The sequence below is a fragment of the Chaetodon trifascialis genome, chromosome 19 (assembly GCF_039877785.1).
Source record: "Chaetodon trifascialis isolate fChaTrf1 chromosome 19, fChaTrf1.hap1, whole genome shotgun sequence".
NCBI lineage: Eukaryota > Metazoa > Chordata > Actinopteri > Chaetodontiformes > Chaetodontidae > Chaetodon > Chaetodon trifascialis.
This window is the reverse complement of record NC_092074.1, coordinates 16,372,415-16,400,372: the sequence shown is the minus strand read 5'-3', so window position 1 is coordinate 16,400,372 and position 27,958 is coordinate 16,372,415. Positions and strand designations below refer to the sequence as shown.

The 27,958-nt window shown below is 42.8% G+C and overlaps 1 protein-coding gene across 2 annotated transcripts in view; it reads left to right on the top strand.

Moving 5' to 3' along the window:
* The window catches only part of LOC139347356 (glutamate receptor ionotropic, kainate 2-like), a 60,365-nt gene that overhangs the window by 19,001 nt on the left and 13,406 nt on the right, over nucleotides 1-27,958 (top strand). Inside the window, exons 3-11 of one of the 2 annotated variants that reach the window (XM_070986894.1) lie at nucleotides 491-748; nucleotides 3,157-3,338; nucleotides 5,822-5,875; nucleotides 7,892-8,065; nucleotides 21,637-21,780; nucleotides 22,593-22,700; nucleotides 22,830-22,943; nucleotides 23,053-23,259; nucleotides 24,336-24,559. In XM_070986894.1, the coding sequence (XP_070842995.1) occupies nucleotides 491-748; nucleotides 3,157-3,338; nucleotides 5,822-5,875; nucleotides 7,892-8,065; nucleotides 21,637-21,780; nucleotides 22,593-22,700; nucleotides 22,830-22,943; nucleotides 23,053-23,259; nucleotides 24,336-24,559 (1,465 nt within the window). Of the gene's footprint in view, nucleotides 1-490; nucleotides 755-3,156; nucleotides 3,339-5,821; nucleotides 5,876-7,891; nucleotides 8,066-21,636; nucleotides 21,781-22,592; nucleotides 22,701-22,829; nucleotides 22,944-23,052; nucleotides 23,260-24,335; nucleotides 24,560-27,958 lie in introns of both variants that reach the window. The other variant, XM_070986893.1, reaches the window with a different exon arrangement.

The following is a 27,958-nucleotide window of genomic DNA, read 5'->3' as shown; positions in this document are numbered from 1 at the left end:
ACTATAGAGCAAATTATAGTCTGAGAAGAGCAGCGATATCGGACGCAGCCATGAATTCAATTTGACTTAACATCATTTAAACACTGACACACTCCATCCACAAAGGCTGGACATTAAATTATTACAATGGGCTGCTAGTTGACCCACGAGTGAACCAAGAGTTGAGTGAAATGGAAAAACTGCCAACGGCGTCCTTGCCATAGATTGCTATTCACATCAAAGATGCCTTGTGGAGTTTTTTTTGTAAACATTCACTGTTACCAAAACTCATTGCGGGTATCCTTGAGGGAAAAAAAACGCATTTCCTTCCTCATAAAACATTTACGAAGCCTATTTTGTGTGTCCTAACTAACAAAACGGGCCCACTGCTTTCATTTGGGTTGTGATTGTTATCAAGTGCCTAGCAAAAACTGAATGCCAGAAAGCATTTAGAAAGCCCATCACAAACATAAAGCTGACTTGTTTCTTCTCCCACTTCCTTCCTCAACAGCATGTGATCAGCTTTCTCTTGGGGTGGCGGCCATTTTTGGCCCCTCACACAGCTCGTCGGCCAATGCAGTCCAGTCAATCTGCAATGCTCTGGGGGTGCCCCACATCCAGACCAAGTGGAAGCATCAAGTGTCAGACAACAGGGACTCGTATTATGTCAGCCTGTTCCCTGACTTCTCCTCCCTCAGTAGAGCCATCCTCGACCTGGTGCACTTCTTCAAGTGGAGAACGGTCACTGTGGTGTATGACGACAGCACAGGTACAGGTACAGTCGGTGTCTGTCCTCATTTTCCATTGGTGCGCCTGTTTTGCCTGTGACAATGTTTGCAACCTGCAGCCTTGCACCCCAAAATGTCCAGAAGAACAAGAGGGACCAGGTGAAGTACAAAAAGCAGCACTGCTGCTCAGAGTTCAGTGAGTGCTTTGTAACCTGTCAAGTTAATTCAGAAATCAATAGCTTACTGTTCTGCCTCAGTCCTGCAGGTGCTGCCCATGTCAGTCTTCCAGAAGAGTGAGCAGCAGCGTAGAAAAAAAGAGAACCACATTACCCAGAATGACCCAATGTCTCTTCAGATTAATGCAATGCAGAACTGTAGTATGTGGGGGCTGACAACAGCCATTAATAACACACAGAGACACTTGATCTCTGAGGGTAGCTATCAAATGTGTCTGTGAGCCATTTCGTCTATCCTGTGACTTTGTGGAGTTGCTCATAATAAGCATTTTGAAAGACAAGTCGTATTTTAGCGGGAGCGCAGTGATATTTTTTACGAGGCAAAGTGCAATCGCTCCAGAGAAGATAACAATATTCAAATGCTCATTCGCAATTTATGAGCTATTTGGCATGATGTGGCTGACAACTTAATGTAAGTAAATTAGATAAAGTTGAGAGGCGGTTTAAATGTTAGACAGGTTACATAATGAATTTGCTCTCTACTGAGCAAATGAATATCGTCTAACGGCATCCTAAATTTAAAACCTTTTCTGTTGCTTTTAACAACTAACACTGTAATACTTTCACTGCTGTTTTGCTTCCTCCAGCATCTCTACTGTCACATCTGTAGCATACGTATCAGTAAACAAGCCAATCACACTTTAAACTCGGATGATATCCCAGTGATTCGTCCCTCTTCCCACATCATTCTTACTATTCTCCTTGACCTCTCATCACTTCCTGCCTCGGAGCTCGGTACGTTAACACCATCATTCTCTGGCAAACTGCCCCAGTGAGACACCAAAAGGTGACCGCTCGCCTCGCTCACTGTCCAATAGGAGCGGCTTGGGCCTCCACTGTGGAGCATTTCTGCTGTAGCACACCTGACGCCCTGAAAAGTGTGACAGCTGCATATAGCGGCGTTGTTTCCCCCCACCGCTTCCACCTGGTCCCAGGCTGTAATCACACAGCTTCATGCTCCAGGGCCCCGTGCTGCTGATTGGAGCCTATCTGACGGCTGGCAGGAAAAACTATCGGAGGGGATAAAATATTCACACACAGCCGTTAGAAGATCCAAGGGGGAAAGTCTGAAGGCATTAGCCAGAGCACGCAAACATCTACACTGACAGTGTTTCCCAAATGTTGAGCTCCCTTGACAGATTCTTTTTTCTTGCTTAACACCTCCCAAAGTGTCACTGCGAACAAGAACAGGGAGACGCGGATATGCCCCAGAGTAGGGATCTATTGGGATTACCTGCAGAAAGCTCTAGGAGGTTCAGTATTCCTCCCTACAATGGCACTTTTCACAACAAGACCTGCATGTTCCTATTTCACACCAATCTATCTATAGGCTTCAGGGAGACCCAGCCCCATTCACAGTAAGACCATTAAACTGCTCACCCAGCACTTCATTTCAAAATAAAAAATAGGCTGAGCTATCTTAAAGTGGTTCCACGGGGGAAAAAAATCCTATCTCTCTCCAGTTCCCTCTCAAACTATCCTCGCTGCTCCATCCATTTTTATACCCATGACAAGTAATCATCTCTCCCATCAATCCAGCCTCTTTCATCCCTGCACTCTGAAGTTCTTTACTGAGGGAGAAACTCATTGTAATCTCATCACAGTATCTCCCGGAGAGCTTTCTACCTGAGCGTGTGGTCGAGAAATGAAAGGTGAAGATTGTAGCTCAATATGTGACGGCGGCATCGGGCTCCCTAGGGGCAAGTACAAGCTGGGCAAACAGAGGCTCTCTCATCAGAGCACATCTGAAGTGTGTGTGAGGGAGACAGGAGAGGCAGGATTGACCACGGCTTTCCATCAGGGTAAAATTGAACCTATTCCATGCTACTGTATGGTAACATGGAATAGGCGAGCAGATCAACATTTGGGACGCTTCTGTGGGATTGGAAGTGTCTGTAGGCGGGTGAAGATCGAGGCTCTTTCCATTTTGTGCTTTTGGTATAAAGGAGTGCAATGTGCTGGGTTGGTGTTAAATTCTCTTGATAGGTCTGTAGCAGTCTGTTTGCTTGCCAAGCATGAGTAGGAGGATCAATAGACTGTGGATTAGGAAGGCATGCATATGAGCCTTTTTCTGCTGAGAGAACACGAATCCAGTTGGTTTTTGTGGCCTCCTCGGCATCAGAGATACTTCAAAATGGCAGCAGATCAAACGCATTATGTTGCTGCATCTTTAAAATTCCTTTTCACGCTATATGTATCCTCTTTGTCTGCAGGTCTCATTCGACTGCAGGAGCTGATCAAGGCACCGTCACGATACAACATTCGTTTGAAGATCCGACAGCTGCCCACAGAGACCAAGGACGCCAAGCCACTTCTGAAGGAGATGAAGAAGGCAAAAGAGTTTCATGTCATCTTTGATTGTGGACACGAGATGGCTGCCTGGATCCTGAAACAGGTATGAACCCACCCTAATGAGCCATGATGCTCACTGTAAAAATCAAACCTGCAGGTCTATTTATGGCACTCTAAAGTGATTAATATTAAATGTACAGATACATGAATCATTCTGATATTCATAGTCACATGAAGAAATAATGTAAAATGTTTAAATTAAGCAATAATTTGTGAAATAATTTGGGAATTATTAAAAGTCAATTGCTAATTGTGAAAAATAGTTCCTTGTTCTTATTGTAATAATAATGGCTTTATAAGAGTTCAGTCAAAAGTCTGCTTTTATTTCATAATGTCACTTTTCATGACAATGACACCTGACACCTTCCAGCCAATCACATGCCTCCTGCCTGTTACGCTAACAAGCGCAACATCTGCTACCAGATTTAGTCAGTTAGCTCCTGTTAGCTAAAGTAATGACAATGTCAAAGTAAATATGAATCACTTGAATCTAGCTGCTACTGTAAATAAACACGGTACATGAACACAGAAACATCTCTTTTTATCTACCTAGCTTAACAAGGCTGTAAATGCTACCTACATAGCCGACAAGCAAGCTCGGTTTATTAACTGACGGCAGTAGCTAACACTAGCAGCTGCAAGTCAGAGATACCATGCCTGCATTTTGATTCTAAAGTCTTTCAACTCAGTTAAAACTTAAAAGACAGTCTTGATGGTTGTTACACCATTGTAACCATTGTAACCATTGTTACATGGTTGAAACACGAGCTAGCTAAAATTGCTAAAATTTGGCCTTCACTGAGTGATAATCCAAGCTCACAAGACAGCCTGCCTAGTAAGCCAGCTAGGTAGCATTAGCAGGTAAGCTAAGGCTTAAAAGCTAAAGTTGTTTAGTGTGTCAGTGTACTGTGTTCATTTCACAGGAGCTTGTCCTCGGGAGTTATATTATTAAATAAAAATGTGTTGAGAAAAATTGCAATTAAATAAAAGTTGAGATGAAATACAATTTTAATTGGGAAAATTCCAATATGATAAAAACCCAATGTGAGAAAGAGTATTTTGAAATGAAAAATGCTTGATAATGAAATAAAAATGATATCCAGTAAAATAAAATCAATAATGAAATAACATTTCATTTGAAGACTTTCTTCAATTATTTTACACATTGTTGGTTCATTTATATATTTTGCACAATTTATTCATATATTAATTCATTTCGTAATGTATTTAATATTGAACACTGTGAGGTTCTGCACTATTCACCTTTAAGTTCAATATTTGAGCAATGAAAGTCGAAAGTCTGCTACATTTGTGAATATGATGAGTAAATGTATCTTAGCTTCCTGAAATGAAATAAAAACATATATAATTTCCCCTTATACAAACATAGAGTCAGTGCTTTGTAAATAGACTCATAGTTCAATCCTATGTTTTAATCAACAAGCTCATATGTGCTCCTTTATTACTCTTTCTCTCTTTAAGCACTGATGCAAATGATTCCGATACCTACTTTCTGCTCGGTGCATCTTTAATCTCTCTGCTGAATATTAGATCTCTACTAGGGACCTGTCATAATGGATGCTCTCCATTGGACAATAAAGGTTTTTTAATTAGAAAGTCTAATGCTGCTCACAGGCATGTTAAATTCATTTAACAGAGGCACATTATTTATGAGAATGGTGGGGGTTCTTATTGAATTGAAGTCTTCACAGAAGCCTATTGCACTGCTTTGTTTCTCTATACAGCCTTGAGTGTATGGGAAGCAACAAGAATGATTATTTATTGATGCCGAATACTTGGTAGGCACAACGAAACACATACTGTATGTCAACAGCTCAATTCAGTGTCTCTTCCTTCAGTGCTTCCTTGTATTCATTATAGCCACAAAAATACTGTTTTCTTTCCTGTAAGAGCCCTAATAGTGTCCTCACAGAAAATAACAAGGACATTGGAACCTTTTATGTTTTTTTCTTTCTTTCTTTCTTTCTTTCTTTCTTTCTTTTTTTTTTTGCCTCTTCACATCGAGACGTAGCTGTGAAATAAACAAAATCACATCAGTACAAACAACACATGTTGTGTGAAAAATATCTACTTAAAAATCCTTTTTCAAAACAGGCAAAGAAGCTTCGATGTGTCATTTGAGCTCCTGCAAGATGCTGGTCTAGCCTACTCCTTTTATTCTTATTTTAACATAAACGTCTCCTTCAGGGCTTTGTTGGGCTGTTAGGGGCAGTTTACATGATGCCTGTCTCATTTTGTGTTCAATAATAATTTTTATATCTTTCATTGATCACCAGCCCCACGTGGCCATCCAGTTGAAAATGGTGTGGACATGCCCTTGGTCTCTTTTAATGTGAAATTTTTTTTTCCCTCAGCTGCCTTCCTGGGCAGGGAAGAGATGTCAGTGTCAGACTATAAAGGTTCGGTAAAAGCTAAATGAAGAACTGAATGGATAGAGTAAAAGGCACATCAAGCTATTAATCTTTGAGCTATTAATTTTTAGTTACTGTTCATTTCTTCTTGTAGGCTCTGGCCATGGGTATGATGACAGAGTACTACCATTATATTTTTACTACCCTGGTGAGTATGCTGGCATTTCTTTTTTTTTTTTTTGTATGTTGACAAAATGCAATTATTGTACAATGTTGTTTATTACATTTTTTGCACAGCACTATCCACTTGGTGATGCGCATGGTTTGATTGGTTTTTCTTTTCATTGCAGCGCAAACATTCATACATTTTTGCCTGTTGCAAGGCAAAAATACATCCATCTGTCTGAGTGGTCTGATAGCGGTTTTTCTTCTCTGACAATAAAATTAAATGTGACTCAACCAGGAGGCAGTCGAAGAAAAACATGCCATTATTTTCATTTTGTGCAAAGCATTTTGAACATGAGCTACCACCTGAATTTGTGCCTGATAGAAGTAGATGCTCTTGAAAAGCTGACTCGTCACATAGCTGATTATAAATACACTCTTTGAATTTTAAAGCCTCAGTTCTGAAACTTCTTCTGGTTTATTTTCCAAATTCTTCACCAACCTTTTCACCCCACCTGGCGGTCCATAACCTCAGGTGTAGGAAACAAAAGCAGCTGGATATATTTTATTCTGACTCTGGCAGCGATTGAAGTTCTCCAAAGTTCTTTGATCTAGACACTACAAAGATTACTTGCTACGCTGCAGATGAACAGCAGCACATCTTCGCTGAGGCCCGAGAACAAGACTGAGAGCTCGGATAACAGCCCTGAGCAAATGAGACTGTCACCTATTTGGTCCATTATATAACAAACAAATGGCATGCTGAGAAAAGGCTGAAGGGAAGGTTGGAGAAAACCAGACATTTACCAGCGCACAGGACACATAAGTATCCCTTGTGCAGCCACATAAGAACCCGGCTAGATGAAAGGGGAGTGAGTGACAGCAGGTATGTCATTGGGAAAGGAAAGAGAATAGTGATTATAGGCCTGTTTCATCGGCATGCTGCTGCTTGTCGAGGTGGAAACATGCCTACTTTAACATCAGCCAGCGTTTGGCGGGATGGTGGCCACTGCGCTGGCCAAAGCTGCTGTATGCTGGGGCTAAGCCATTCATGCTGCTTTCGGAATAGGACAGCAAACATTGACCGTGGCACCCCTATTCTGCGTCCATCACCTGCTGTTGCTCTATCAACTGTGTTGTTGCATCCCTGAGACATCTGCCTGGTGAGATGCCAGACATGCTGTATGCAGGACAATTGGGTCGTCCTTTCACTTCCACATGATAGATGGCAGTCCACCAAAAGCCTGCCTGTAACCTTGAAAGCCTTTGCCTTAATCAAGGCTACTGCCTCAGCATGAGATAAAACAACCCCTGAAATACCTTCAACTGCTCTTCTTTTGCTAAAGCTGTCATTCAAATGACTACTCTTAATTATTGCGGACGGATGAGGGAAATTGAAAGGTAATTACATACCCAGATTCAGCTAACGCCCTCCATCCCGCCATATTAAAACGATGCAGCACAGGACAACCAGTGTAGAGGGTGTGGCCTCAAAGCGGCGTAGTGTGTGACGCAGGAGGTAAGGTGACACCAAGCAGAGTGACTTACCAAGAGTGTGACAGACTGACCACCGTTCTGTGGAGCTGGAGCAGCCACATGGAGCTAAGAGTCAGTCAGAGCTAACCAGCCAGGAGCAGCTGCAGTCAAACTCTGTGTCCACACTGAAAACACAGAGTCACTAGAAGCACGGTCATGGCCCTTTGTAAAAGTTTCTGCTATGTCTATGTAAACAAACATAGATAAATAAAAATAGCGATCACCCACCTTTGATTTGAAAGCATTCATTTTACTTTATCATATAAATTGTATGGCCCAAATAAGTCCTTAACAGTTTACTCTTAGTCAGCATTAGCCTCGCAAGGTTCATGATTATTTAAAATCAGCCATTTCCAGCCCATGAAATGCAGATTTTTATGAATTTGGTACAAAATATTAGCAGCAGCAGTTATGCGTTTTATCACAGTTTAGTTTGCAGGTCAGAAATCAAATTAATGTGCTGTACCTCTTTAATTATTTCTGCACATAAACACATCTAAACCTATCATCTTTATGCATCCAGGACCTTTTCGCCCTCGACATGGAACCGTATCGTTATAGTGGAGTCAACATGACGGGGTTCCGCATCCTCAACACAGAAAACTCTCAGGTGTCGTCCATCATCGAGAAGTGGTCAATGGAGCGGCTACAAGCCCCACCCAAACCGGACTCAGGCCTGCTGGATGGATTCATGACGGTAGGCATAAATATCTATATGCTGCCTACATAATGCATATGTTATGCTGTGCTTGCAAAGACATGCTTATAACTGCACTTCATCCCTGTACGACCATGACCAAACATGGAAGCCACGTGTAACGGAACGGCACCTTTCAAGGTTTTATGCTGCAGGCACTTGTGTTTATATACAATGATCTTGGTGACTGTAGATTGGGGGGGGGGGATCAATATTTTGATATTCACAATGGTTTTAGATGAGAATGAATGAGCACTAGTTGTCAATCACAGCCTCCATTGTGCAGGGCTCCTGGGGCGGGTGCTGACCGCCCTCTGTGTTGAGCCTTTGGGCTGGTGCTCCTGGGTCTAAATGCTCAGTAATGAGCCGGTGTGAATGGTAATGGCCGTTTATCTGCCCTCCTGCTTCTCACAACTCTCCTCCGGGAGCGTGGCCAAAATATGACAATCTGTCAGTGCTCATGCAGAGAGAGGGAACAAATTGGATGGAAATTATGGCCTTGGTTTTTTAGGATGGCTTCCAAAAAGCATGGGATAAGGTGATTTGAAAGTGAAAAAGGGAATGGACATTCAAGGTCCCTCTTTGGCTTTGTTGTCGTAAACAGACAATTTACTCCACCTCCCTCGCAACACCTTCCTTGCAGACAAACACCCTTTTTTTCCTTCCTTCAGCCAGCCTTTCTTTCTTCTTGGCAGATTTAAGATCGGGTATCAGAAATCGCTGTAATGAAAGAACTGTCTTTACATCAAAGACTTAAGGACAAGCCTTTTGAATTAGACACGGTGCATGGCGCCTATTCATGTATCTGTCACAGCCTTAATCCGCGCTTACATGCGATGCAAAATGGAAACACATAAGCAGTCAAAGAAACCCATGTGTTTCTTCTTAACTTTCCTAAAAAAAGAAGCCTTGGAAATGCACCGCAGCTTACTGTAATGTCTCTCCAGAAATACTGAGCAGACATCGCTGTAAATGTAGAACTATCATTTTTAATTCCCTCAAATGACACCATGGGCATCCATTTCCCCAAGCAAAGCAGCTACGTATGCGAAAAGATTAATGCAACACACAAAGAGGTTAAATCACTTGTGTGTTTTTTTTCCTCCACCGGAAATTAATGGATATTAGTGGAGAATGTTGAATTGATTAATTACATTGCATGAATCATTTTGTCAGATCCTATAGTACATATTGACATATCTCACTGGACTAGAACCTCCTTTAAATAATAAATAATACGCTCATACAAGCTTGATAAAGTACTTCATTAGAGCGCTCTATTTATGAATCCCGGCTCTGATGTGTTTTATTCTTCATAGTGTTCCACCCTAAGAGGATTCCTTATAGTGAGAGAATGAGGGAACAGCAGCATGGATATACTGTGAAAACATTGTCATTCTAATGCCATAATAAAGGCTTAATGGAGCAACAGTTTTAAAAAATGGTCTGTCCCTATATAAGAAATGCATGGGTTGAAATTATACCAGCGTTCTCTTTATTTCAAATGTGTTTAATTAATTTGGAGACTTGCCTGACATTTATGCTCTTGGCTGAGAAGCCACCTTGAAGGGTGTCGTTAAATTAATGCGAGGGAGGGCTGCGGCAGCCAGTGTTTGACCTTCCACCCCCGACCCTCCCTGCAGCCTTTTATTCCCTCTCGCTCGTACCCTCTTCTCATTCTCTCTGCAGCGCTGAAGCCTTGCCGGGCTCTGGGCTTGTTTGTGCTCGGTGGCCAGGCAACAGTTGTGTAGCGGTGGTTACCAGGACAACGCCGTCTGTGTCACCTTGTGAATTCATGAAGGATTGATTGACTGAGATGAGAGAGGGGGGAGGGCGAGGGGGGTGGGGTGGGAAGGTGAGATGGTGGGGAGTTGATGAGGACGAGGGAGATGGACAGCGCAGATGAGGGTGGGGGATGTTTCGAGCGTTAAGAGGTGCATGCGGTGTTTTCTCACACCACTAGGCTCGCATTAATGCGGGGTGGTGTGTAATCACAGTGACACTCTGTGCCTTGGGTGAGGCCGAGTGTTGTCTCAGGGAAGGGTGCATAATTAGAGGTCCCTCCTTGGCCCGGGCAGGCTCACAGCCACAAACACACTCTGTCCCTGCCTCTTACTCTGTTTGTCAGCGGTATGTCTGACGTGAAGGGACGCATAATAAGAGCAGGGATGCTAATTAGTCCAGTTCATTTGTGCGGGGACGTGCAAGTGTGGGGGATCTCGTCTGTTTGTGTCGACTCTTTTACCATATCCCTGGAGTGATCTGAAGCTCAGACTGTCGTAACCTCCTCTCTTTGTGTGGATTAACAGCAGATAGATAGATAGATAGATAGATAGATAGATAGATAGATAGATAGATAGATAGATAGATAGATAGATAGATAGATAGATAGATAGATAGATAGATAGATAGATAGATAGATAGATAGATAGATAGATAGATAGATAGATAGATAGATATGCCTCATCTCTAATTATTATTTTGTCCCGTCTGTGTATAATTATTGCCTGCGGCTAATGAGATATTTGGTTTTAATGCTTCGTTGTAATTTGAATTCTTTTAAATCCCCATTCACAGAGCTAAGTATATGCTTGGATTTAATTGAGAAAAAAAAACAGTTCCCCAGTTGTATACCTCACTGAGGCTTTAGGGCCAGATATTTTCTACATCTGCATCCTTTGATTTATGCCACATTTCAGTGAGTTATAATTACCACAACAGAGGGCTGGATGTTCTCCAGTGTCATCAGCGCATTTGGTGTAATAGCTAATGACTCGCTTATTGTTAGAAAGCAGTTGTTTGGGTAATATGTATGACATGAAGAGGCTAGTTCACATGGGACACAGTGAGAAGCATGTTAGTGTAACACAGGCTAAATGCGCTGGAAACACACTAAACACATGAGGACATTTAAGATACTTCTAAGCTAGTTAGGAAAATCTAATGTGAGCAAATGCGGCTATTTTTTTCCCTTTCCATCAGCAGCTACTGCTAAGATATCCCTGAGCAAGACACTTAACTTTAAATCAGCACAAGAACATGCACGCTCAGCAAACTTCCCCTGGATACTGCAAATAATTGCTAATGACAATGATTTAAAAAAAAAACAACAGCACAGCATTTGTCCCTGACACAGAACTGTAAATTGCCCTTTTTCTTTGCCCCTGAAAAACTATACTATCATTAAACACTGACTGGTCGTATTACACAATTAAAGCTAGTTTTAGTAGCATACAGATGATGAAAGAGGGTAACAGTGAGACATGGAGATGCAATACAGTATTCATTTTATTGATATTCTGCAACTGCCTCCTCATGCGTGCACGTAGCGGGTCCCATCTCACAAATTCTGCACCATTTTGACACTAAAAGCAAAGCAAACTGTACCTGCGACCCGTGCCTAAGCACTGCCACCGTTTCCATCCTGCACGTAAGCGGCGTTTGCAAATCGCTTTTGTCAAACTGGCCCCTGGGTGTTATTCTTGAGATAAAAGCCGTAGCAAGCATGCGTTTTACATAATGCAAAAGACAGCGTTCGACCATGAGTTCAGTGGGTTTCTTCATTGAACTTCTATGTTAAAACAATGACGCTGACATTTGGATGATCTGTAAACACATACACTGGCTGCTCGCCACTTAAGGTGTGTTTACTGTCCCCATTAGCAGACACATTTAATTTTGAACTGAGCTCTGGGACCTGTATGATTAAAACACGCTTGCTGTTATCACCAGATCAACAAAGACTAATTCCATCAACACGTTTCACTCTAATGTTTTTTTTAGTGGCGGATGATTTGTTAATATTGGCATTGTGCCTTTTAAAAGTATACTTGTACGCACATATGCTTTCGCAGTATAGTTTTGCTTCATGTCTCAAATTAGGACCACTGTGTACAGCCTGCGGTGTTGCAGGGAAATGTCCAGGGGGAAAGAGAGACAGGGAGAGAACAGACACCTTGCTGAATTAACAAGAACTGGGAATAGAGGAGGATCCACCCACTCAATAACAACAGAAGAGAGGAGCATGTTAGGTGGCAGCGACACTCTGCTTAGAAAGCTTATCCGTGCATGTTTACATGCAAGAATGTGTTTGTACCGTCCTGTAGGTGAGTGTGAAGCACACTGAGCACAAGAGACATTAGATGTCTGACTCCTCCAGAGGGGAGGACTTGGCTCGTGTTTAGCCTCTGTGGCAGGTTTGTTGTTGGGTAGCACATGGCTGCCTGGAATGTGACAATAGAGGAGGAATGGAAGAGAATATCGACACATGAATCCCCTCTCCCACCGAGCTTCAGTCGTACAACATTTCAACCAAACGAGGGCCCTCCTCTGCATGGGCGTCGAGCCAATTTTGGTGTTGCCCAGTCAATATGGTATTGAATAGAGGACACACACTGTAATTTTGCCTGATATGAATCACTGCACGAATAAGCTTTACTGGAAATTAGATTTAGTATTTAGGGATTCATTTTATTTGTTCAAAACTGGCTTCAGTTTTCACCCTGCAGCTTAATTAAGTTCTACAGTAGTTTGGAAGTGCTCACATTAAATATCCACATGGTAGTATTGTGCAGCAGATTCTATTTGGCTCAGCGCCCAATCGATTCATCAGCGTGACTGATATAATCGGCCTATTTTAGCTTATCGCGCATGTATTAGTATCGATATATATGTCAGCTAATTAGTAAGCTGGGTTTTGTTTTTTTGAAAAATATCCTACAGTATATACAAAGCTCGCAGTTCATTAATCCATCTGACATAAATATATGTTTATCTCTGTCTATCTATATAAACATACTATATGTCAGGCTTTAATTAGGTGCTCCTGCCACCTGCCCTCCAGCGTTTTGATAACACACCTACTTTTTGCAGCTCCATAGAATAGCACGATGCTTTGATGTTGCATTCGATATAGAACGGACAGAGCGAACAGACTGAGCTCCGCGCAGGTTCACAGGTTGGTTGCTTCCATTACAGCGCTGTGATCTCCCTCGCTCTGATCCCAGTTGGCAGAGGAGAGAGCCTTTTAAAGACAGCAACTGTGGAGAGCAGACACTCGATGCCCTGTGCCGGGCACCACCAGCTGGGCTTGGCACAGCATCAACATTATTAGCACCAATGCTCCCTTGGTCCATAGAAGTCTTTTGTGAGCGAAAACAGGCAGTGGGGAGAGAGATGGCGAGGGGGAATTTAAAAACAGAAACGTATTATCTTTTTTCCATTTGGTTTTGCTACCTCGAATACATTATACTTTAATGTCTCACTTATTTGTCATGTAAACATGTTAACACACTAATATGAAAGAGGGAAAGGGAGAATTCAGTACAGTACAAATGGGTTAAAACAGCAAAACACTGCAAAACAGATTCCCTAACAGCATTCTCATACAGTAGCACCCCCCAACGAACATAAGCACCAGACATTCCTCAACAGTAATGCAAGCAGGCGCCTGCTGGTGTTATATAGGACAATAAAAGCATGTGCAATCAGGGGCTACAACCATCATCAGATCATTATCATGCAGTTCAGCCCTGGAGGCAGGTGCAGGCAGCAGGAGCTATGTGTGTCATGGTCACACCTGTGCTCAGGGATATTGGCTGGCCTCAGGATTTCTCTGCAAGTTATCATCCTTTGAGACCCCGGCCCACCCACCTACACATGCACACAAACAAACACACAAGCATGCACTACACTTTATCACTGTAATGTAACAGTATATAGCATGAATCATTGAAATGGAAATATGCTTGCACAAGAATACAGTCCACACTGTTTCAGACACGGAGGCAGATATACAATAAAACATCAGTGGTGGCGAAAATTAATTCAGCACATTTACTTAAGCACAGTACTGTCTGTATGTACAATTCTAAATATTTCCTGTTTTCACTACTTTATAATTGTACTCCGCTACATTTCAGAGGGAAATTTGTACTTTTTACTCAACTACAGTTCTTAGACAGTTACAGTTAATAGCTTTTGTGCAGATTAAGATTTTAAACCTATAATGACCAAATAAAAAATGACACCTTTGTTATAAAGTATCGACCAGCTGCAACATTTAAATGTTGAAATGTTTGTGTATGAACACGCACACAAACAAGATGACAAATGCAACTGCAGAGAAATAGAAGAAAGCGTCTCTTCTGTAAGTACAAATGGAGAACAAGTAGGAGCACATGCTGGGTTTTTTAGTGCAGCAAATTTCATATGAATGCGTATTCTCAGCTAACACAGTATCAGCATGCAAAAAAAACAAAAGATGTTAGAAGTGCCCATTTTTGAAATTGATAGCATCGTCCTACCCAGCTATCCTGAGGAGACTCCTGCAACATACCCACTGTTTAGCAGCCACCCAGATGTAATTAACACCGCCTGTGTTGTTTACACTATGAATCAAGTGCTGACTCCCTCTGTACTGCCTGCATCCTCTCTCTCCCTCTCTCTGGCCACAGAGTCCAGATGGTGGTGAAATGCACAGGACTGTTTAGCTCTCCAGCAAAGCCTCCTCCCTTCCTCCACTCAGTCCAGCTCTAACTTGTGGTTGTCACTGATGAAACCTAGTTTTTTAAGTGACCCACCATTAAATCACACCCCATATCTTGGCTTAAGTGGTTTCAATCATAAAAGCTTTATTACTCTGGAAATTTTGAAAAGTGTTGCTGATGATCTAAGGGGAGGAAAAACCTGTGGAGTGGATACCTACTAGCCTCTTTAGCTAAACCTAGCTGGAGGCTGATTAAATATGAGGAAAGGCCATCATGTTAAACAGCCACTTAATCAGATAGGCAGCGTGGTGCTAATTAGGGTGGACTCTGAAGTGGACAGTGCTGCCAACAGCATGCTGTTGCCTGAAGGGTCTGGTGGGACACGACTGCTCAGAGCATTCACAACCTCTTTTGTCAGATTAAATGGAAGAGTTAGGCACGTATCATGTTTCTTGTGCACAGTTAAAACAACAATCTGAGGCATTTTTTAGCAATGCTAGCAGCGTTGCTTAAGGGGAGGCAATGGAGGTCTGGCAATCGGTTTGTGCACCACTTTGTTCTAGACTGAAATATTTCCACAGCTATTTCCCGTGAAATGTCCCCTAGCTCTTCTCCGCACCACCATGAGGTTGACATTCGTGATTTTGAGTAAATCAAATGCATTGTCATGATGAATTACAATAGTTTTGGCAATCCCTTCACGAAAAATTAATTAAGGTGGAGGTCGAAATTGGAATTTGTCCTATATTTTGGTTTATGACCAAACAAAACTATTGGCACTCCCATCAGCCTCAGCTGCACTTTGTGCTAAGCACTAATAAGCAAATCTCAGTGTGCTAACAAGCTAAACTAAGATGGTGAACATGGTAAACATTACCTGCTAAATTTCAGCATGTTAGCAGTGTCGCTGTGATAAGTTTGCATGCTGACATTAGCATTTAGCTCAAAGCACAGCTGTTCCTAAATGCGGATCAGCAAGTGTGGCTATAGACTATTAATCTTGTTGTGTATTAAATGAATACTTTCCGCTGGATGCTTTTGCCTTCCCCCAAAATTAGACAAATTCAGCTGTGCAAGAAAGTGTTTTTGACAGCAGCACCAGAGGTTTATTTGGAACAATCAGACGAGGGACTTGGTGGTTAGCATGAGCAGTCGGTGCATGTTTGAACCGCTTCTCCCATTTAGCTATGTCAACAAATAGTTTGAACTCTCTCACCTTCTGATTTTTTTTTCCCAAGTTCAAATGTTCTATGAGGTTACAATGCTGAGACAGATAATTCAAACAAGGAGACATCACTCAGGCATTGATGAAAGTATAAGGTCAGAGTGGGTTTTTTCAGCATGCAAGCATCTGTCAGTATCTGATAAGACAGAGGTGCTTTAATAATGCTGCATCAATACTCAATCAATGTATATAGACATGCATCAAACAGAGCTCTGCTCGCTCTCTCACGACTCCCACAGGACCCTTTCTTTTAAACCAAAAACTCTGCAATGTAGTCCTTTATCCCCCTTTCAAGTGCACTTAAATCAACAATAAAACCATGAATGTGCTTTCACATAAATCCAGCACCATCAGTGGATCTGTTACCCAGGGGTCCTTGTCGGAAAAAGCTGGTCTTACTTCCCTGTGACAAAAAAATAAAAAATCATTTTGAAAAGATGTAGCAACCCTGCTCTGTTGCCTCAGCATGTGGAAATGCAATGTGAGAAAGGGATTAAACCTCCAACGCACAAAAGAAAAAGAGGAAAAATGACAGTGACTGCACTGGCAAAGCCCCGCATATACCCACAATCTGGGCAACACTCACGCACAGCTCAGTGAAATACTGTAGAGAGCAAGGCAGAGGAAAGACACTGGAAGAAAGACAACAGGGATAAAAGGGATGAAGAGATGGAAGTGAAGGGAGGAGGGACTGGGGCAGAACATAGGCGGTCAGAAAGCAAGCATCGAAGAGAGACAGAGTGGAAAAGTTGGGGACAGGGAGAAAGATGGCACTAGGCTGAGCTGCAGTCACCCGAGGGTTTTTTGCTCACCAGAATGATAAGACACTGCCTGCACTCCCTCCTCTGCTAGGAGGCCTGAAACAACCATAATATACCCCATCAATCATATGTCACATTTCAGGGTTTTTCAGCCGTTGTCTTTTCATCCTTGTGCTGGAAGTGACGGTTTGCACAATTCTCAGTGCACTGACTGAGTTTGCATCACCCGGGAAATGCATGGTTACATCTTACATTACGATTGAATTACTACAGCTGTACTAAAAGGAGCAAAAACATAACACTGACATGATTTTGAGGCGTGAGTAATGCTACTAGAAGTTTTACAAAATAGTTCAATATTTTTGGGAAATGTGTAGATTTGCTTTCTTACTGAGAGCTCAATAAGACCATTGATATCATACTCATAGCTGTCTGTTCAATATGTAGCTGGATTTAAGAGATGCTAGCTTAGTAGCTTAGCATAAAGATGAAAACAGTAGGAAACAGCAAACAAAATCTGCCTCACCAGCACCTTTAAAACTCACTGATTAACATGTTATGTTTAATCGAGACAAAAACAGACATATAACAGCTGTTATGCTAAGCTAAGCTAAGCTAAGCTAAGCTAACTGTCTGCTGGCTCCAGATTTATGTTGATTGGACAGAAATGAGAGTGGTATTAATCTTCTCTTCTAATTCTCTTGTTATGCCCTGAGCTCACCTTCCAGCTAAAATTCATCACTAATTAGCTGCAGACATTCCCATCAGTGTCCATTACTCTTCATGGGTATTTTATCTTTACAGATAAAACAAATAGATAACACAGTGTCGCACTCAGTGGGAGGGTGAGTGAGATTGGGTATCTCGATTAAAGTAGAAATTCTAAATCATGGCACATTGTTTACAGAAAAGCCTACTTGACTAGTGAAGATTTAATTGCTAAAAAAAAAAAAAATCACAAAGTTTAGAAATGCAGTCATTTATCTGACAGCAGAAATTATGACTCAAATACTCGCACCGACTGTGCAGTGAAGCAGCACAAATACATATAAACTATGGAATGAAATGAATAATTACCTCCTTCTTCTATCAAATCATCAAACCCCATGGGTCCGTCTGTGATCTGAGGGCAGAGTGACTTCAGCTTCAAGAAAACAATGAGCTTCTCTCTCTCCCGCTGACACTGTGACTCCAATGCTGATGGCAATGCTGCCGGTGTGTGTTTGCGTGTGTGTCCCAGTGTGTGTATGTGTGCGCGTGCGTCTCAGTATATGTGTGTAAATGTGTGTGTGTTGTTGCTCTGTGCCTGGCAGCTGCAGCCCAGCGATGCATGGTGAATAACAGGTCAGTGCTAATCTCATTAGGGCTAATCAGATGTATATGATATGTATAAACAGTAGAGTTCCACTGTACACAAGCAGCCGCAGTACACGTCCATCACCAGGCGGGTAGCAGTGTGTGTGTCTGCGTGTGTTTGTGAGCGTGTTTAGAGGAATTCTGGGAGGAGGATGAGTGATTGTGAAGAGGTGAAAGGAGAGATGTCGTCTTTCAGAGTGCAACATTATAAGAGGAATTATGGAATTATGCACAGGTGGAGAGATGGTGTGAATACTGATGCAGGAAAAGGAATATATTTGTTTAAACACACACACGCGCGCACACACGCAGACATACACTCAGCAGGCAGCTCAGTGGAGTTTGCAGTTCACCTGTTCTAAATGAGGAAACTACATGCAACTATGACAAATGAGGCATGCCTCTGGGAAGTTTGCAAGTTGAGGTTTGTCACTATGTCTGACTGTGTTCCTGTTTGTCTGTGTGGCGTACACACATCTTGCTAATTGGATCCTGCGTGTGTGTTAAGGTTTGTATGTTCCTCACGTATCATGCTTATGAGAGAGGGAAAAGGCACAGGTGAAGCAAGACATCAAGGGCCAGAAAGGAAGGTGTAAGATGTGAAAAAATGTGAGTCATTAAATGAGGGAAAAGGGGATCTGGACTTGTACTTTAATTGAAACAGAAGAGGAGCGTGTGATTTCAGATGCTTATGTGGGTGTTTGAGTGCGACAGAGAGAGTCAGAGAGCGGTGAGAAAGACAAGGCAGCAAGAGTTTTGGACATTTTGTTTGAAACCCTTTCCCCTCTCTGTCTGAGTGCCCCAGGGGTTCCAGATTGGTTTCACTTAAAGCACTTAAAAAAACCCCAAAGGGATCCGGTCTTGGCTGTGAAATAAATATCAAGATCGCTCTTGGATTGTTCTTAAATTGAATGCAATCTGCCAGAGCTGTGAGCCATCATTTCACGTTTTTCTCCCCCCTTGATCTCTCCGTCTTCCACTTGATGCCAGCCTCTTTTTGTTTCCATCACAAAGGGATTTTCAGGAATTGTTCTGCTCCAAAGGCAAGTTGGAGAAAGATCCTTGCCATGTAAATCACTTGAGCCAGACAATATTTGATGTATCACAGCCAACAAAAGTTAAAAGATGGAGGAAATATTTCCAGGAATGGTTGTTAAGTCAGAGGAGAAGCTAATAGAATGACATAAATCATTCAAACAAAGAGGCTGATGGGGAATTCGGCGGAGTAGTTTGTTGTCAGAGTGCTAACACAGCACAACTGTGTTTATACTGTAAAACATCTAATAAACTCCTGTTCTCAAATAATCTTGAAGCCAAATTGATCTTTATGTTGCAATAAAAAAAATTGCCGTCTCTAATGTTACCCACATAAAAAGCTCTTTACACTGCTGCTGATGAAGCACGCACAGTATATATTGTTACTGCCTCGCTCTATGAAATTGGCATTGTAGCATGTTTTAAGGCTTTTTCCACGTGAAACAGGAGACTGCACACATATATAAATCATCGGAAAGTAGTCTGTCATTTGCAAATTCTCAAATTCTCAGGGGTGTGCTAAAATATCCATTCATTAACTACAGTGTGCCCAGTTATCCTTTTGAGGGTCATTGGGGGGCTGGAGCCGATCCCAGCTGACAGCGAGCAAGAGGAGGGGTACAGACCGGGCAGGCTGTGCTAAAATATCCCAGCTGGATTTTATAATCAAGCGGAATTCAGCATGAAGACTAAAATAGCACAACCTTCAAACGGTATCTGTTTTTATTGAACGTACTGTTGGAGGTTTTTAGCAAACAAGTTGTCAGATTTTTCTTTATCTCAGAAGTGTTTTTCACAGAATAGATTAATACACGCAGTGTCTCACTGGAAGAGGCCATGAATGTTGTAGTTTGACCCAGATGAATAAAGAGTTCGAAGAATAGGAATGTGATATTGATTGATTCAAAGGGGAAAAGGCAAGGTTGTTGGAGGAGAGTTAAAAGGTCAAAAGCAAAACCGAGAATTAAAAAAAAAGGTTAGCAGCAGGCAGATTTTATTTGCATTGCATGAATCCCAACATATCAAACTTTAATCGTTTCCAAAGCGAATTTGTTGAATAAATGAATTTAAATGTGTGATGTACTTCTGAAGTGGAATGAAACTGAATGTGATTATTGTAACTTTTCTAAAAAATCAGACTGAGCTGCAAACACATCTCCAAAAACAGTTCAAATAGAGCTGCATTCATTCCGACTGCGTGTCTTTGCATGGAGCTGCTAACAGAATAATTGGATGATAGGACGTGATGAACTCTCCCTTCAGTGGAGAAAATAGTGTTTGGACTGTGAGTAGAACTCCTCCCTACTATTCATGAAATAGATTAGCAGACTCTTTTCCTAATCAGCTTTGCCATGAACACCACAACACTAGGACACACACACATATCCACCCACTGCATGCACTGGGAGAGCAGATATGGCACTAGCTGTTCCCTTTCTCGGGGAAGCAGAGGGGATGAAAGAGTGCAGAGATGGGTTTCCCATCCTCTGATCTGTTGCTGCCTTTGACATTAGCAGTCACCAACTCCAAAAGTGCAGGAGAACTGGGGGGGGGGGGGGGGGGGGCAAGTTAAAAACTGACAATCTGCCCACAGCCACGACCACGCACACACACTCCCTCCCCTCCACTCTATCTTGAATTTTCTCTTCTTGCTGTCGGAAGTTCGATTCATTTTTGTAATTGACCTGCCATCATAAATATGGGTTGGATAAATTGTTCATGTAGCATAAATTTCTGCCCCTCCCAGACCGTTCCTGCTTCCCTTTTCTCCCACGTAGATGGCATGGATGCTCCGGTGCACCTATAGAGACAACATAGGGAGCTGATACGAACTGAACAGCAGCTCAGTGGTCTCCTACTGTGTGCCTAGTTGCGCCGAAGCCAAACTCATTCTCTCTGACAGCCCAGCACATCCACAAAGACCCTATAGCTGCAGATACTTTGTGGTCTCAAAGTCATTTTTCATACTCCCTCGCAGGCTGGTCACCCGGGACTTGTCAAATATGATCACCACAGCGTATTTCAGCCTGTGTGGGACCATGGAAAGAGGATCTGAGCTGAGCTGTAATGTGTTGACCTGAGTAAATGTGGAGTGTCTCAAAGTGTGAGGACAGACAGCGTGAAAGGAATTCATGTGTGCCAGGCAGAGCGGGAAAGATAAATCTCAGCATGTCAGGGTGAGGAATTCACTCCCTTTGATGACTTATTACTGGGGTTATAAGGATGGCTATCGTGCAGACTTTTCCATGCACTATGAATCCCAGCTATCCGCTCTGTGCTGTGTGCTTAGCATGTTACACCAAGTCTGCCAGTCAGAGTTGTCCCATCTGCGCTGGCGCCTCTTTTGCGTTCTCTCTCTGGAGAACAGGCACACCCATCAGGAACCATTAGTCTTCACCGTGACAGGCTGGCCTTCCACTGAAAGACTCTCCCTGGCGGAGCTTTCTCATTGCCTCAGACAGTGGTCGGGTATTTTTACTAACAGGCTGAGACACTGTGCCATTTGTGCAGGGCATTTACTGCTGGCATTACTCCTAATTTATGTTCTCTTGTCCTGACTAAAGAGTAAAGCAAGTCACCCGAGACTTCACACACTTTCTTATGTTCCTCCGCAGGTGAACAAATGGGCCGATTAAAAGGTCATGTGGACAGATGTATTGGCAGGTGTTGTAAAAATGTCTTATGATATTGCCCTCCTGTTTGCAGACGGATGCGGCGCTGATGTACGACGCCGTGCACGTGGTGGCGGTGGCAGTGCAGCAGTCGCAGCAGATCACCGTCAGCTCTCTGCAGTGCAATCGCCACAAGCCGTGGCGCTTCGGGGGGCGTTTCATCAGCCTCATCAAAGAGGTACAAGGCCGCCAGTGCGATCAGCGTGCACCCTGCCTCGACCTCTGATCTGTGAAATCTGCACAACACTGCAGTTGCATGCTATATTGATTAGTGCAATCACACATTTGCAAGCGTTTAACTGTAAATCATTTCGTGTCTTTGTCTTTTTCTTGTGATCATCAAGATAAAACTCACACAAACATCCCTCCATATAACAACTTTTTGTTCTTAATCTTAACAGTCACTAATCTTCATGCTAATGCGCAGTAAATAGCCGCTGCATTATCCACATTAGCTCCGTGTTTTCTGTGAGGTTTCATTCCCTTTCTCTCACTTTTTCTGGGTGCATATCTCCACCAGTGTTTATATCAAAGCGGCTGCGTGTCTCCTTAACTCTAGTCAGGGTCAGCCATTTGCTTTGTTCTACAAAGCTCTTTCATTCTGTGGATGGTATCATTGCAGGTAATTTTCAGAATGAGCCATTGTAGTAGCTGGCGCTTCTTCCCCCTCCTGTGTTTGCTATCGCTCTCCATGCCCGTCTGTTCCTCCAATGGCTTTGAAGTGAAACTTCAAGCACAATGAACCACATGCATAATGAACTCATACCTGTCAAACCTGATTCTATTCTCGCCGCTTTATTGTTTCTTGTTATGTTGTTGAGATAGACAGTGAGGGGAGAGCCAGACGGAATTCATAATTGAGACAGAAAAAGTTTTATGGTTAGCGCTTGGATTGATATTGTTGAGAAAGACGATACCTTAAGGTTAATGGAATGACTGTGTGGAGAGCCGAGGATCTCAGTTTATTATGCTGTGCGCCTCCGTCTGTAGGCTCACTGGGATGGTTTGACCGGACGTGTTCTCTTCAACAAGACCAATGGGCTGAGGACAGATTTCGACCTGGACGTCATCAGTCTGAAGGAGGAGGGGCTGGAAAAGGTTGGTGTGGCTGATGCTAGCTTCTGAGTCTCAAAGGAGAAACAGAGGAAGCGTGAGTCTGGATGTTCGTTTTTCCTTTCGCTTGACAAGACAAGGTGATCTAAACCTGACACTGAATTGTTTCAACAGATTGGAACATGGGATCCTCCCAGCGGTCTGAATATGACAGAGACTCACAAAAGCAAGACATCCAACATCACAGACTCACTGGCTAACAAATCCCTGCGTGTATCCACCATACTGGTAGACACAAAACACACACAGAAATACACACAGAAAAAATAAAAACAGCTCAATATCTAATACCAAACTGGCAGACGTGCTTGTACACCAGTTTGCTTTCCCTGTACAGGAGGAGCCATATGTGATGTTTAAGAAGTCAGATAAGCCTCTTTATGGGAATGACCGCTTCGAGGGCTACTGTATCGACCTGCTGAGGGAGCTCTCCAGCATCCTGGGCTTCCGCTATGAAGTGCGATTAGTGGAAGATGGCAGGTACGGAGCGCTGGATGAGGGCACGGGCCAATGGAACGGCATGGTGCGGGAGCTCATGGACCACGTGAGTCAACTGTCGCCAGGGTCGCACATAGTGAGATGCAGAAAATGCACCAGAAAACGTGCAGATGTTATCATAAATTTCAAGCAGAAGTCCTTAAAATAAACAAAAATGGCGGAGACATCTAGGCACTTAATGCCTTCAATTCATTTTCATTTTGCTACTCTTCATTGCTAGTTCATTCATATCAATGAGAGCTAAACATGCATTGAGTTGACGTAACTGTTAAAACGTGTTAAAAAGACTCCATTGCTCTATTTAAAATACTAATTCAGGGAGGTTAAGGCCTTACTTGGTCTGACATGACCAGTAGCATATGGTGGCTAATGTTAGCAGATATTACTACTAGTAACTGATATTGCTGACTTTATTACTGTTCTCTACTCGTGCTAGTGTTACACTGGGTTTTAGTATTCAGTATTTAGCCATAATTGTCACTTGTGACCAAACTGGATGATGTTTCGCAAAGTTAGGACTCATTTCATCATAATAAGGTTTTCAGGATTCATATGTATTTGATAAAATGTAGATTTCAAATCTTAAGCACATAGAAAATTAAACATTTTACCACACGAATGGTAGTTTGTTAGTTTAGCATGAGCAGCGGTAAAAACAAAAGGGCACCATCAGCAGAATCTCAAACACCTGAAGCAGAAAATCAACCGAAAAGTCTCCGTTCAGCTGTGTCTGTTCAATGAATAACATTTCTTGGAGGCGTTATGCAAAAATAACTCTGAGGAAGTGCTTAGCATCAGAGAGGGCTAATCTTAAATTGAGAGGGGACACAGGGTGCATTTGTGGCAGATAATCCCAAAATGGTTGCCTTGGTGACTCACCTTTGACACTGCATAAGAAGGATTTGACATATAACCTGTAATTTCCAGAAAATCTCCGCCTCCCACCTGCTAATCTATCTGAACTAATGACCCCAGCTATTTTCTCTCCTCTTGTTATGGCTCCTGTACATATTGACCAGACCTGCCGTTGACAGAAATCAGATGTTAATTCGATTGGTTGTCTTTTATTGGTGGACTCAAACACCTAACCCCCCCCACTCCACTCCTGTTATCTCATTACAGAAAGCAGACCTGGCGGTGGCTCCACTGGCCATCACCTACGTCAGAGAGAAGGTCATCGACTTCTCGAAGCCCTTTATGACACTGGGGATAAGTATCCTGTACCGCAAGCCCAACGGCACCAACCCCGGGGTCTTCTCCTTCCTCAACCCCCTCTCACCCGATATCTGGATGTATATTCTGCTGGCTTGCTTGGGTGTCAGTTGTGTGCTGTTTGTCATAGCCAGGTAACATGTCCACCCTCCCTTTCGCTTCCCTCCTGCCTCCTTCCCTCCTTCCTTCCTCCACTTCCTTCTTCCCCACCTATTTGCCTGCTATCACTAACACACAGGAGTTGCTCCCTCTGGACCTGAAGAGGGGAATTCATTCACTGATCAGTGAAAATCATCAAGCTGTGACTGGTGGAAAAAGCACTCCTGCAACGGGCAGCCCACATCTGCTTATTTTTAGATGACTTCAGTGATGTAGCTCTACAACACAATCTAAAAACATTACTTTAAAGGACCATGCTGGTGTTTTTACATGCTTTCTTATACTCTATATATTTTATTTTTATTATTCAGACTGTTTTTAGAAAGGGGCAGTCAACAGTCAGCTGCCCAACAACAAATCTCAAATTTCAGAGCCTCCCATCAGCTCTTGAACTCATCACCCAGAGATTAAAAAAAATAATTGTTTAAGCTTCATTATCATTCATTGATGAATTAGTTCCAATGAAAGGAATGAAAAGGGTAATAAAAAGGAATGAATGGCCACTGTGATTTCATTACCTTACCGTAAATGAGCTAAAACAAATAAAAAACACTGGTATGGTCTTTAAAATCGGCTGATTCTTCACACTATTTCAGGCCTATTTGCACAAGCATCAGCAACTGTAAAACCAGCTATCCGTTATATATCTCTTAATCAGCTGCAAGAAATGTACAAGTACAATGCTGACACTGTACAAGTACAATTCTTACACATATCTTGATGAACCCACCCCCTAAAAACCCCTCGATGCATGACCAATGTAGAAAGTTGTGTGTTAACCCCAGGGCTCCTCTTTCTCTGCTTTCATCCTGAGAGGTTTGGGTTTAATGCACATCTCGCTAAATGTTACCGGCAAAATGATCACACGAGAGGAAAAGCAGCAACTGTCACCTAAGTTAGTTCAGAATATGCAAATTATACCCGTAGCCCTTTTGTTTCCATGGCTGGTCAGGGTAAGTGATTAGCATGCAATTATACTGATATTCTTCTGCTTGTAATGAAATGGCCTCAGTACTTTTTTAAATTGCAATGCTCTTGTCTGTGCATGCACTGTGCCTTTTTTCTGCACACCGTGGCAATAAATAGCGTTTTGCCTTGACGCTGTGTGGCCAAAAATATCGAGCAAAGTTTCTGAAGTACAGTGTTTTTTACAGTTCACTGAGCCGGTTCTCTCATAATTGTAGTATTGATTGCACGGTCGCCGATTGATTGGTCAATCCCCCAAATGCAGAGTATATTATTTTCTTTAATCCCCTGCAAATAGACTGAATGGAGGGAGCTTATGAAGTCCTGGTTTTGCACAATAAAACACTAAACACCTCAATCTCACCAGGGGATTCACGTCTTTGAACTGCTTCCCACACACATACGCGCTTTTTTTTCTGACAAAATAAGCTATCTCATTTCAAGCTCGAGAGAAATACATTTCACTCAGTGGTTCCTTCCAGCACTTTTCGTGGTTGAATTGATTCCTCTCTTTATTAACAAAACAAATGTTATTCTCTCAGATCATAAAACCTTTCCCCGTGTGAAAAATGTCCACCTGCCCCAAAGAACGGATGATTTGAATTGTATTATAACGTGTTTACATGTAATTACAGGCTGTTGCAGTTTTGCAGTCCAAGTCCTGGACGCCTGTGATTTTAACACCCCCAGCACAGCCTCTTCACTTGGCCTGAGAGAAGAAAGACAGCAGATCTATAATGCCAGCCAGAGTAATCGAATCCAACAGACAGTTAATGGAGGGACTGTGTTGCGTTATTGTGGCCGGGGACGGACGAAGGAGGCGAGGAACAGGAGAGATCTTTTTAAAATTCTGTGCACATTTCGACGTGTCCCTCGTGCTGGGTGTGAGGAGGTGACCTTAAGTCCACATGTTCCACATTGCCTTCTTCCTGGTGATCAGTGTGCAGAACACGGCCCGCAGGAATACGGGCCGATTCCAGGCAAAGGTCAGACAGAGAAGCCATTGGGCCGGGTGCATACAGAAGACACGTGTAGACACTGAGGGAGACAAACGCAATCCAATCAGTGTGTGTGTTGTATAGATTTACCCAGATTTACACTACCTGACCCACGGCGCATATCGAATATCATCCACAATTGGCCTCAGGCTGCAGCTCAGCATCATATATAACATCTAACAACATAAATAAATCATATTTGTCTATGAGATGGATCTGATTGAGCCAATGCAAATGCACAGTTGCTACTACAGACAAGTGCACACCCACACAGCTATAAAGTCACATGCACACATCATGCACCCGAGGCTTGATATACACAGTCATAAAACCATACACACATACGAACACATGCTAGTGCACACGCTGCATCCTGCACAGCTCCACAAGGCCATTGTACCGTTTCAGTTGCCTGTGGTTTCAAGGAGACCGAGCTCATTGACATTCCAGCAAATCAGGCATCCTGATGGGGTTGACAGGAAGAATTATAGCGTGTCATCACAACCACATCCGCGGAGATGAATCTCATGTGGGACGGCATAGGAAATATATGACAATATGACAAAAGTGTTGCCACATTCACGATGCTTGTGCAGTAAGATTGTTAATTAGACTGTTGCCGCAACAAAGAAAGATCAAATGACATATCTGTATGTAGATCTGCAGCAGTCTCTGTGGCAAATAGCACTGCCACACAACAGCCATCACATAACATTTGGTTTGGTAATGTGAAATGCTGCTGCTGCTCTGTGTCTTGTAAACACAGAGTGTATATATATATATAGAAATATATATATATATACACACACACATATTATGTCCCTGCGTGTCTCCAAAAGTGTAGCTGACAAATTGCATCACATTTCTACACAGTCTGAGCCCTTAAGATTGAGCACATAGGCTTATTAGCATGCAGCATGTCGGGGGGAAAAGCTCCGAAGCCGAGTCACCTGACGGGCCCCTTTACTCTGCGTAAGCATTGTTCCCTTTATCACCCACTTCAGCATAAACTCAATCAGATCCTGATGCTGAGCGCTAACCCAATCACCCTGCGCTAATGCCATGCCACTTTTGCTTAGGGTAATAAATGAGAAACGTCCACAGTTGACCTGAAGACAATCAGCTAAAGCAGGAAGCAGGAGGTGAAAGGGGGACGTTCATAAGGGAAGCGAGGCAATCTGGGTGGGGGAAATGAGGTGTAGGTAGTTGGGTTGGGAATGGGGAAAAGAAATGAAGGTGAGAAGAGAGTGTGAGGAAAGAAGCAAATGAGCTAGGGAGTTGGAGAACAGAGATGGCTGTTGGGAAAGCAGAAGAAAAAAGAGAAGCATTCCCGTGTTGGGGGTGCGAGGAGGATGTGGCATCAGCAGAGTAACTGTGATTGCAGTTGCTGGGGGAATCACATAAAGGCTC